The sequence below is a fragment of the Scyliorhinus torazame genome, chromosome 8, assembly GCF_047496885.1.
Source record: "Scyliorhinus torazame isolate Kashiwa2021f chromosome 8, sScyTor2.1, whole genome shotgun sequence".
NCBI lineage: Eukaryota > Metazoa > Chordata > Chondrichthyes > Carcharhiniformes > Scyliorhinidae > Scyliorhinus > Scyliorhinus torazame.
The window spans coordinates 232,511,410-232,524,449 of record NC_092714.1 but is presented as its reverse complement, the minus strand read 5'-3'; the positions used below and the strand labels follow the sequence as shown (position 1 = coordinate 232,524,449).

The 13,040-nt window shown below is 40.4% G+C and overlaps 1 protein-coding gene across 12 annotated transcripts in view; it reads right to left on the bottom strand.

Moving 5' to 3' along the window:
- LOC140428448 (tumor protein D54-like) overlaps positions 1-13,040 on the bottom strand; it is a 115,723-nt gene that overhangs the window by 48,178 nt on the left and 54,505 nt on the right. For all 12 annotated transcript variants that reach the window (XM_072514912.1, XM_072514913.1, XM_072514914.1 and 9 more), the window contains one exon: positions 10,476-10,577. In XM_072514912.1, coding sequence (XP_072371013.1) covers positions 10,476-10,577 — 102 coding nt within the window. The remainder of the gene's footprint in view (positions 1-10,475; positions 10,578-13,040) is intronic.

The following is a 13,040-nucleotide window of genomic DNA, read 5'->3' as shown; positions in this document are numbered from 1 at the left end:
TAGGAGATATGATAAGCAAGTTTGCAGATGACAAAAATTGGTGGTGCGGAAACAGTGAGGAGGAAGACCTCAGATTACAGGACGACATAGACAGGCTGGTTGTGGGAAATGGAATTTAACCATGAAAAGTGAGAGGTAATGCATTGTGGAATGACTAACAAGGCCAGGGAATATACAATGAATGGTCAGACCTCAGGAAGCACAGAGGATCAAAGGGACCTTTGGTGTGTATGTTCACAGATCTCGGAAGACAGCAGGGCAGGTAGACAAGGTGGTTAAGAAGGTCTATGGGATTCTTATCTTTACGAACCGAGGCAATGAACATAAGAGCTGGAAGTTAATGCTGGAACTGTATAAAATGCTGGTTAGGCCGCAGCTGGAGTATTGTTTCCGGTTCTGGTCACCACTCTACAGAAAGGAAGTGAATGGACTGGAGAGGGTGCAGAGGAGATCCACCAGGATGTTGGCTGGGCTGGATCGTTACAGCTATCGAGCGACTGGATAGGCTGGGGTTGTTTTCCCTGGAGCAGGGAAGGTTGTGTGTGGGGGGGGGGGGGGGGGGGGGGGGGGGAAAGAGTACCACATTGAGGTGTATAAAATTATGAGGGACGTGGATAGGGAGGTACTTTTCCCCTTAGTGGAGGGGTCAGTAACCAGGGGGGATAGATTTAAGCTAAGAGACAGGAGGTTTAGAGGAGATGCAAGGAAAAACTTTTTCATTTAAGAGGGTGGTTGGAATTTGGAACTCACTGCCTGAAAGGGTGGTAGAGGTGGGAACCCTCAACATTTTAGTATTTAGATGCGCACTTGAAATGCCATAGCATACGGGCTATGGGCCAAGTACTGGAAAATTGGATGAGAGTGAATAGGTGCTTGATACCCAGCGTGAAAGCGGTGGGCTGAAGGGCCTCCTTCCGTGCTGTAAAACTCTTATGACATCGTTATGTGGACAGATTGGATATTTAGTTCAAACATCAAAAACAGAAAGTCTCTGAAATGATCCTGGTCAAATGCAGATTATGAATCAAACCAAATCTTTTATATCTTTAGTCTTAATTGTCTGATGCAAACAAAGACCAAATTTGTACTTGCCAACCAATATTATGTTTAGACTTCACCACAAAACTATTGTGTACCTTAGTCCATTTGTTTAACTGCATACAAATAAAGCCAGTTACGTATAGTTGTTTGTATGGCTGGTTAATAGCAAAATGAGCTTGACGTTAAGAGTCATAAATTGTAGAATTTGAACACAAAACAATTCAAAGCTATGTGTTATAGACACCTGCTACATTTAGTAACCCTGACCATTAAATCATTCTAAAGCAGGAAAACAGTATTTTGTAATACAGGGTTTAAAAGCATCTCATTAAGTCGCATAGCAATGTGAACAAATAATTGGAATAGTAAAGTTTTATATTAACCTTGTTTACTACGAGAGACACAAATTACTTAACTTCTCGTGGCTGACAAATTATCTTGCGCATTTTGTAACGTAATATCTGCTTTTAAAGGATGTTGACATTTGACCCAATTCTTTGATCAACAGAAACTTAAAGATTGATTTTGTTGATTAAAACTGACCTTCCAGCCAACCACATTTTACAAAATTGGTTCAAGCTCCAGATAGTGGGATGATGGAGTGATTGAATGATAGACGAGATTGTTTTAAGTAGTAAAAAGGAATAAGATTTACTTATCTCCTTCAGAGAAGGCAGAGTCATTGTTAACCATTCTGGTCTACATATGACTGCAGACTTTCATCAATGAAGTTTGCTCTTAAATGTCCTCTGAAATGGCCCAGCAAGCCATTTAATTGTATATAAGCTTGACAGAAAAGTCAAAGAATAAAACCTGACGGACCACCATTCTATCGACCTCGGGTCCAGAAGAGAGCTCTGGAGACACACCAAAATTGAGAAATGCCCTCAAAATTAGTCAAGCAACAATTCGACATAGTCCTGCTCATTGAATCATACCCTGATGTCCCAAACCCTTCAAACGGCTCCATCTCACTGACAAATCAGACCCAGCAGAGGTGCATCCGATGGTATACAGTGAGGAGGCAGTCGCTCTGGGAATCCTCAGATTGATTCTGGTCCCCCTGAAGTCTCATGGTTTCAGTTCAATAATAGGCAAAGAAATCACCTCATGACCACCTACCATCCTCACTTGGCTGATGTACCCAGTACTCCTCAATGTTGAAGCACTCATGGTAGCAAGGGCGGAGACCAAAGAGAAAATGCTGGAAAATCTCAGCAGATCTGGCAGCATCTGTAGGGAGAGAAAAGAGCTAACGTTGAGTCCAAATGACCCTTTGTCAAAGCAGGTCATCTGGACTCGAAAGGTTAGCTCTTTTCTCTCTCTACACATGCTGCCACACCTGCTGAGATTTTGAAGCATTTTCTCTTTGGTTTCAGATTCCAGCATCCGCTGTAATCTGCTTTTAATTAGAAAGGGCAGAGAATCTATTCTGGGTATGGTAAATATCTATTCACCAAAAGTAGCTCAATAGCACCAGGACTGACTGAGCTGGTCGAGTTCTGAAGGGCAAAGCTGTGCCTGTGGCAAGTGGAGAGAACTAACACAAAGGAAAAGCTTTCTTGACCACATCCTCACCAAACTACCCATCACAGAATCAGTCCATTAGCGTTGACAGTTGTGATCACCACAGTCCTGTGCAAACAAAGACCCAACTTCAAAGAGAATATTGTCCATTTTGCTGTACTGCACACCACCATACCAAAAGATGGTGGATTCAGGGCAGGTCTAGTAGATCAAATCTGGGCATTGCATCAGGCGCTTTGGATTTTCAGCCGCGCGACATTATATTCTACCAGTGTGTGCAACTTGATAATTGGGGATATTCCCCACCCTACCAGTACCATTGAGTCAATGGTACCATTGGTTCAATGAGCAGTGTAAGGGAGCATGCAAGGGAGCATGCCAGGGGCAGCACCAGTGTTATGGGCCAGGGTTTAGAGAACCCCAAAGTGTACCATCGAGTTCACCTGACCCACAACTTTTAATATATTGTGGTCTGGGGAGCACACAGCCCACTCTACAGCAGGAATGGAAAAGTATTTTTTAAAGCAAAACAATGTTTATTCTATGAACTCAAGTTAACCTTTTTAAAACATAGTGAACATCTTAGCAACAATTGATTCAAATACAACCCCCAAAGAATACAACACTAAGTAATCCTTAAGCTGTCCTCTTAACATCCATAAGACTTAAAAGAAGAAATATTAACAGAAGCACATCAGGATAAAGTCACTACTAAGAGCAGTTATTAGTTTAAAATCACCAAAGGATCGATTTACAGTTTTTAGATTACAGAGAGAGAGAGAGAGAGAGAGAGAGAGAGAGAGACCAATACCCCTTCTGGCTGTGACTGCAGCTATCCAGCTCGGAAAACGAAACTAAAACACACCCTGCAACAAACAGCCTAAAACTAAAATAAAAAGCTGACAGGCAGCCCAGCTCCACCCAATCTGACATCACTGCAGTAGTAAACACCCATTTCTTAAAGGTACTCTTACAGATATTTATATACATGCCCATTTATAAACACCCATTTCTGAAAGGTGAAACTCTCACATGAAACCTCCCAAGAAAAAAAAATAAACCATCAACTTCAAGATGGTTTCATTTTTCACTTGTTCATTATCCTTTAAGAAATGCACAGTAAACATACTTTTTGTTTAAAAAAAAAACACACGCAAACAGGTATAACAATATAGTCCATTTTTTTTTTCTTCCTCCAATTGGAATCCTTCTCAATTGACAGTCTCTTTGAACAAGAAGGTCTCTGCACGATCCATCCATTTCTCTACGCCTCGGCATTTCTCTTTAAAGTCAGATACTTTAGTTCAATCTGATCAGAGTCCCTTGTAATTCTCCAACACATGAGCATTGGTTATCACAGCTTTCAGGCAGTCAAATGCCTGTTGAAGGTCCGTTGTCCACTGAAATTTTCAACATTTCTTCAGCAAGTCCATCAGTGGAGCAACCACGCGACAAAGATTTTTCACCAATGTTCGATCAAATCCACTCATGCCAAGAAATCGCATTATTTCCCTTCGTCTCGAGGGTATCGGAAACTCCTCAAGGAAAGTGACTTGGGCTTTTCGAAATTCACTTTGGGCTAGGTTCATCACCAAACCCGCCTCCGGAAGTTGATCGAATAACTCCATTCAATGTTTCAAATGTTCTTTCCATGTCTGGCTGAAAATGACCAGATCGTCGATGTATACCGCACAATTGGGTAATCCTGAACAACTTTGTTAGTTAACCGTTGAAATGTGGCTGGGGTGTTTTTCATGCCAAATGGCATAACTTTGAATTGGTATATACCATCTGGAGTCACAAAAGCTGAAATCTCCTTCGCCCTTTTGGATAAAGGTATCTGCCAGTAACCTTTAAGTAAATCCAGTTTGGAAATAAAAGCTGATTGTCCCACTTTCTCAATGCAATCCTCCAAACGTGGGATAGGATAAGAGTCCGTTCTTGTAACTGCATTAACCTTTCTATAGTCCACACACAACCGTTGGCTACCGTCCGGGTTTGGTACCATCACGATGGGTGAGGTCCATTGGCTGCAACCCACTTCAATTATGCCATTTTTAAGCATACCCTCACTCTCTTTGTTAACCTGTGCCAATTTTAAAGGGTTAAGTCTGTATGGATGTTGTTTGATTGGAACAGCATTTCCCACATCCACATCATTATATAGCCATTTTAGTACTCCCCAATTTATCTCCACAAACTTGCCCATGTAATATCAATAACTCTTTCAGGTCAGTCTGTTTTTCCTCTGGAAGGTGACTCAACAATTTATCCCAATTTTTAAGAACATCCTCATTTTCAATTTAATTTGAGCTATGTCAAATTCATAGTCATCTGGATTTGGTTCGTCACTTTGAGTTAGAATCATTAAAACCTCCTTTTTCTCTCCTTCCCTTTCAAAGTACCTTTTAAGCATATTCACGTGACACACTCGATGAGTCTTCCTTCTATCTGGTGTTTTTACCACATAATTCAGCTCACTTAATTTCCTTTCAATCTGATAAGGTCCACAAAACCTTGATTTTAAAGGCTCACCTACCACTGGTAACAATACTAAAACTTTATCTCCACTGCCAAAACTATGAACTTTGGATTTCTTGTCCGCTACCCATTTCATCACATTTTGTGCACCTTTAAAATGTTGTCTAGCCAATTCATCTGCTCTATTTAATCGTTCCCTGAAATTTGACACGTAATCCAATAATGTAAGTTCTGATTTCTCACTCACCAATTTTTCCTTAATCAATTTAAGTGGTCCTCTTACCTCAGGACCGAAAATTAGTTCAAAAGGACTCAATTTGGTTGATTCATTAGGTGCATCCCTAATTGCAAACAGTACGAATGGAATTACTTTATCCCAATCCTCTGAACAATAAGCCCTCAACATTGTCATTAATGTCTGATGCCACCTTTCTAATGCTCCCTGTGATTCTGGATGGTGCGCAGTTGAGTTAAATTGTTTTATTCCTAAGCTATCCATAACTTCTTTGAATAACCTAGAGGTAAAATTTGATCCTTGATCCGATTGTATTTTTGTGTGTAGTCCATATCTAGCAAAGAATTTAAGTAATTCCTCCACAATCTTTTTAGCTGTAATATTACGTACTGGAATGGCCTCTGGAAACCTAGTAGACACATGCATTATAGTCAAAAGATATTGATTCCCACTTTTTGTTTTAGGAAGTGGTCCTACGCAATCAATTAGGATCCTTGTAAAAGGTTCCTCAAATGCTGGAATGGGTATTAAGGGCACTGGTTTTATCACTGCTTGATGTTTCCCTATCACTTGACATGCGTGACATGATTGACAAAATTTAACTACATCTTTATGTAGTCCAGGCCAATAAAAATGTTTCTGGATTTTAGCTTGAGTTTTCCTTATTCCCAAATGACCTCCCACTGGTACCTCATGTGCAACTCGCAACACCTCCTTTCTATACCCTACCGGCAATACTACTTGATGAACTTCTGCCCACTTTTCATCCGCCTGCATATGTAAGGTTCTCCATTTTCTCATCAAGACATCATTTTTACGGTAATAGCACTCTGGTATACACTCAAGATTCATCTTCTGTGTATGCTTTCTGATACATCCGTTTATTTCTACATCTTTGTTGTAACTCTGCCAATTCTCCTGAACTAAAAATATGCGCCACATCCTCCACCTGTTCTTGTTCTTTTTCAACCATCTGATCAAAAATAGTTTCTGATAATTGCACTTCAACTTCACCTTCACTCTTGGACTTCTCCTCTTGTCTTAACATGTGACTTTGCGACCTTGTTACTACACAATCCAGAAAAATCCCAGGATATTTGTCCTTCAACACTTCAGTTGTCTGATTTTCCACTGGCTTATCAACCACAGTAGGCATCACTCCCACCTGCGATCCAGCTATATCATTACCCAAGATAAACTGCATTCCCGGACAAGATAGTTTCTCGATTACTCCTACTACTACTTCACCACTCTTCACTGGACTTTCCAACCTTACCTTATATAATGGAACACTACTCCTCTCACCCTGAATTCCACATATCACCACCTTTCCTGGCTACATTCTTCCCAAACTATATAACCCCTCATCTCTTACCATTAAAGATTGACTAGCTCCCATATCTCTTCCCCATGAGTTCTCACTACATCAGGAATTGAACTTTTAAACTCCTCCAAAAGTATAATTTCTCTTGAGGGCTTCATACGTTTGGTCTATTTTCAAAGCCCTTATCCACCTATCAAAATTACTCTTGTTGATCCTTTCAAACTCCATGTATGTTTGACCAGGTTCTTTCCTTAAATTTCCAAGTCTTTGTCTATGGGCTTCAGGCACTAATTCAGACAACTCAGATATCTCCTCGGATAATGATGCAAACACTTCACTAGCCCTGCCTATCAGCTTTGTTTGAATCAGTAATACTCATGTCCTGTGGCCATTTCATTTGTTTAGCTACCTTCTCAAATTAAATGAAAAAGTCTTCTACCTCCTTCTCATCAAACCTTGGCAATGCTTGGACGTATTTAAATAGATCCCCACCAAGCCTTCGACTATGACTCTCTTTCTCATTATCCTCATCACTATCATCCAACTGTACGTCTCCCTTTACGCCTGCCAATTGTAACTGACTGTCATGTTTCATGGCCATTTTCTGAAGTTCAAACTCTCTCTCTTTATCCTTTTCCCTGATCTGTATCTCCCTTTCTTTTTCCTCTATCTATTTCATATTCAAGCTGCTTTCATTCTTTCTCATGTTCCATTTGTTTAATTTGTAACTGAATTTTTGCCATTTCCAATGAGTCAAACTGTATCTCAGGCAACTTTAAATGCTTAGACCCCTCCATAATTACCTAATCTTTTCGCATTTGTCAGGTAATGTTAACTGCAATGTTTTTGCCAAATCTAACAGTCTGCTTTTAGTCTCTGGCCATAAGGTACTGCATGTGACCGTCTCCACCCCCAAAAACTTCAGAGCCTCTGAAAGAGCCATTGTCCACAACACACTCCCTACCTAAACTAGAATACCACACCTGAAAAGCAACCACAATATGCTCACCCCTCACTGTCTTTAAGTTCACTAAGAAAATCCAATAGATTGACTTTTATCCTCCTCGAGCCCCCAATTTGTTCTGGGCCAGGGTTTAGAGAACCCCAAAGTATATCATGGAGTTTACTTGGCCCACAACGTTTAATAGATTGTGGTATGGGGAGCACACGGCACACTCTACAGGTGTGGTACAGTAGAAATTGAAAAGTATTTTTTAAAGTAAAACAATGTTTATTCTATGAACTCAAGTTAACCTTTTTAAAACATACAGTGAACATCTTAGCAACCATTAATTCAAATACAACCCCCAAAGAGTACAACACTAAGTAATCCTTAAGCTGTCCTTTTAACATCCATAAGACTTAAAAAAGAACTTTTAACAGAAGCACATAAGGTTAAAGTCACTATTGAGAGCAGTTTAGTTTTAAATCACCAAAGGATCGATTGACAGTGTTTAGATTAGAGAGAGAGAGACCAATACTCCTTCTGGCTGTGACTGCAGCTACCCAGCTCTGAAAACGAAACTAAAACACACCCTGCAGCAAACAGCCTAGAACGAAAGTAAAAAGCTGACAGACAGCTCAGCTCCACCCACTCTGACATCACTGCAGCATAAACACCCATTTCTTAAAAGTACTCTCACATGACACCAGGCATACCCAAAACTGAGGTGCCAACTTGCCCACTGGAACACAGGGCCACATGCATACTAAAATAGCAGAAGGGGCATTCTATGGACAAAGCTAAATTATCTCACAACCCAGAGAACAAACCAAAGATCTGCGGTCCATCCACATTCATTTGTGAATGGTCGTGGACAATTTCGAGGAGGCAGCTCCAAACATCCCCAGCCTCATAGATGGTTGATCACAGTACATCCGCACCAAAATAAGGCAGAAGCATTTGCAACCACCTTCAGCTGGAAGTGCCAAGTCAAAAGGTACTTTCTGGCCTCCGAAGGTCCCCAACATTACAGATGTCAGTCTTCAGCCAATGGGATTCATTCTACAAGGTACCAAGAAACAGCTGATCATTCTGCATACATGAAAAGCTTTGGCCCTGCCAACATCCTGGCTGTAGCACTGAAGACGTGTTCCAATCCACAATTGCCACAGAGAAGGTGGTGTAGTCCATGCGGTATAGGTGCAGCCACAGTACTGTTGCAGAGGGAATTGTTAACTATTGAACGAGCTATACTGAAGAAATAGTGATGTAGTTCCAAATCCAGATGTGTGACCTGAAGGGGATCTTGAAGGGGGTGGTGTTCCCATGCTTCTACTGACCTTGGTCTTCTAGGTGATAGAAGTTGCAGGTTTGGGAAGTGCTGTTGAAGGACCCTTGGGAGAGTAGCTGTAATGCATCCTATAGATAGTGTACCGTGCTCCTAAGGTCTGCGACTGGTGGAAAAAGTGAATGCTTAAGGTGGTGGTTAGGGTGCCGGTCAACTTGGCTGCTATGTTCTGGAAGGTGTTTAACTCCTTGATTGTTGTTGGACCTGCATTCAGCCAAGCAAGTGGATAGTATTCTATCACACTCTTGACTTGTACTTGTAGATGGTAGACTGGCTTTGGATAGCACAGAGATGAGTTACATGCCACAGAATTCCCCAATCTCTGACTCTTGTAGCTACAGTGTTTACACATCTGGTCCGGTTAAGTTTCTGGTCATTGGCAACACCCAGGATGTTGATGGGGGATTCAGCAATGGTGATATTATTGAGCGTCATGGGGAGGTGGTTAGATTCTCCAGTTGCCTGGTACTTGTTTTGGCACACATGACTGCCTGTTTATCCACCAAAGTCTGAAATGTGCCACCAGGCCTTGTTACATTCATGGACTGCTTCAGTATCTGAGTTACGAATGGTACAGAACATTGTGCAAAATTAATGTTTATCCCCACTTCTGACCTTATTATGGAGGGACGGTCAATCAGAAAGCAGCTGAAGGTGATTGGAACTAAGACATTACCCTAAAGAACTCTAACAACTACAAAAGTTGTTTGTAATTGTTAGAGGCCATATATTTCACCCTAGGTGAAATATTTGGCCTCTAACAACGACAAACAACTTTTGTTCCATGTATGAATTATACCAGTGGAGAATGTTCTCCCCAATTCCCATGGATTTCAATTTTGCTGAGGCTCCTTGATGCCACTCAAGTCAAATGTTGGTTTGATTTCCAAGACACTTACTCTCATCTCACTTCACAAGTACATCTCTTTTGTCCATGTTTGAACGAAGGCTACAATGATGTCAGAGGCAAGTGGCCTTTTTAGAACCTAAACCCATCATCTGTGGGCAGGTGATTGCTGTGTTAAGTGCTGCTTGATTACACGGTTGACAACACATTCCATTACTCTGCTGCTGATCGGGAATAGATTGATGGGGCAGTGGCTGCCAGATTGGATTTGTTCTTCTTTTTGTGGACAGCACATACTAGGCAATGTTCCAAACAATTCAGTTGATGCCAGTGTTGTAGCTGTAATAGAAATGTTTAGCCAGGGGCACAGCTCGCTATGATTTTATCAACGGGAGAATCGTTCAGTGTGTCAAGATGAATCGGCGGTTTTGCTGTAAGATGTTTTCCACCAGGCTTCATCAAATTTAAATTATTTGTACTTTGAATTTAAGGTGTGGAGATAACACATCAGCAGAACACAAATCAGCAATTAATAATGATTCAAGTTTCGCTAGTTTTGGATTGGCAGATTTAAAATAGAGGAGCACAATTAAAATTATTAGTACTTTAGCTTTCAAGACTTGTCAATACATTCTGAAACCATTGTTACAAAAATAAATAGTTTCATGACTTTATGCAGTTTAATTATCTCTGTACTGGAAATGACACAAGTGTCAAAAACAAACTTACTTAATTTCTCCCAGCGTTCTAGTAAGAACTGAGCCAACACTGGAGATGGCACTGGTGGTTTTACTTCCGGCAGTAGAAAGTGTTGCTTGTGTCTTCTTGTACCTGCATTAAAACAGTAACAGTTTGGGATTATGCATAAAGTTAAATTGACTTTCTAAAATTCAAGTAATTCTGCTTCTTTTATGGAATATGATAATGAAAAGTGGGATCCGACAACACAGCATCTCAGTCTGATAAAAGCTGGTGAAAGGAGGGGTAAAAAGCCCAAACAGTTTAGTAGCTGTTTTTTTGCACGTAGAACCTGTAAGGAGATCAAAATTAAGTAAAACACAATTAAATATTAGTAAAACTCACTGCAGAAATAAGAGGTTCTGCAAAATAGACTGGATATCAAGAAGTTAAGTCAAATCATTGATCCATTAATTCTGAAGAAAAGGAAAAGGAAAATAAAGGTGGCAGAAGGAAGAGAGTGTAAATTTGGATGGTTGCAGATTACATCAGCCAACTATTCAACAGTTCAAAGCGTCAAGCCACAGGCTTTGTCATCAAATCAAATAAATATGAAATTAGCATTACTCTCGCCCCTTTGCTTCACTTCTGTTGCTTGTTTTCATTTCTAGTTACCAAGTCTCTTTGCATTCACAACAGAAACAGGTACTTGCTCCCACGCCTTCATTGTTCCATTCCTCGTAATTGCAAGGTACAAACATTCTCACCTTCTCAGTCTATTTACTTATTCCAGATAACTCTATGACAGAACGCACTCATTGACAAACCATAAATGAACCCTTGATCTAACAAGTGCCACTATCATTGGCAGAAATTAAGTGCATAAATGAAAAAAATGCAGCCCTTCAATTAATACAGAGCAGCCTTTAATTTATTTGTTTTGCTTCCTTGCCCCTTTCCAAAAATGTGTACTCATTAAGGCGAGGGTGAAAATCATGAGGCCTGGAATTATTTCAAAATCTCCATCAGCATCAAGCACGCTTCGGTCAGGTTTGCACCACACAACAAAGTAAAGCTTCAATTCTTCGGCCCGAGTGTGAACCACTATTTCCAACACCAGAACACCAGCTATCTTGTGGTATTTCTGATTGAGAGACGACTAATTAATACAGATTAGGGAAAGTTCTGCACTGTCATCATGTGTACACATGACCAGAAACTAGGCTGATGATATCTAACCTAATTTCACAGCGAAGTGGGGAGACTTGTATTTGGAACCCAAGTTATTAATTTTATCCAAGTCTGTTACAACATCTGTTCATTGCTGATCTGTGATCTTGCTCTATATTCAACCTTTGCCCCATATAGCTGAATACCTTTCATGAACAAAATCCATCAACTTCAGATTTAACATTAACAACTGATTTTGCATCAATGACCATTTGTTGAAGGAAGCTCCAATATTCTACTCTACTTTGTGTAGTAATGTTGCTGTATTTGACTCCCGGGAGGCTTGATTTCAATTATTAGACAATGCCCCCATCATTGACTCCACAACCCTGGAAAGAGCTTCCCTCTCTCGCTCTCTCTGCCTGACCCACTCCCCTTAATATCTTGAAAACTTAGATTAAATCATTCCTTAATCTTCCAAATATCATCTGGTAAACTACGCTGCACTCCTGCCATGACTTTCTTCCCAAGGTGTGGTGCCCAGAATTGCTCACAGTACTCTAGGTGTGTTCTGATCAGGGCTCTGTCTAGTGATATATCCTCTATGCTTTTTGTATTAGGATTCTCTAGGACATAATGTTCAGCAATCCATTAGCTTTCTTAATCATTTTCTGTACCTCTTTGTACCTTTTTAAGGAGCCACATACCTGAACACTAAGTCTTTTGGACCTCCACTATTTCTAGCTTTATCATTTAAAAATTATTCTTTTAACATTGGTCACAGTTTTCTCTGTTCTCTTAATCCATCAATATCTCTTGATAATTTATGCTTCCATCTACACCACACCGTTTACAATGCCACCTTATGTCACTGGCAAGTTCAGATACCTGGCTTTTAAATCCCATTACCATTAGTTAACTACAGTCAACAGCTGAGATTATAAGATAAATACTTGCAGCACACACACAAGTTACATGCCCATGGTGTCTACTTTGTTTCCTGTCATTCAGCCAATTTCCTAGGTCAGGTCAATAATTTATCTACAATTCCATGAGTTTGAACTTGAGAAAGCAATCTCTTATGACGATTTTTAATCAAATGCCTCCTGCAAGTATTCATAAAAATTATCCATGGCGGATAACCCTATCCACTACTTTGATCAGCTCTTCAAAGAAAATTCAGACATGTCAATCATGGCTTACCGTTTACAAATTCATGCTACCTCCGTGATCAGGTCAAAATTTAAGCTGTTAAGTCACTCCATTCTTGAATTAAAAACTCTAGTAATTTCCCGCCAATAGATATGAGGCTAACTGGTTCACAAATCCCTGCTTTGCCTCATTTCTCAGTTGGCACAGTGTTCCACGAGGTACTCGGATGCAGAGTGTGGGACTTGCTTCCTTTTCTGCCGCTGCTTTGCCTCATCATTAAATGCTGTTCCTCAA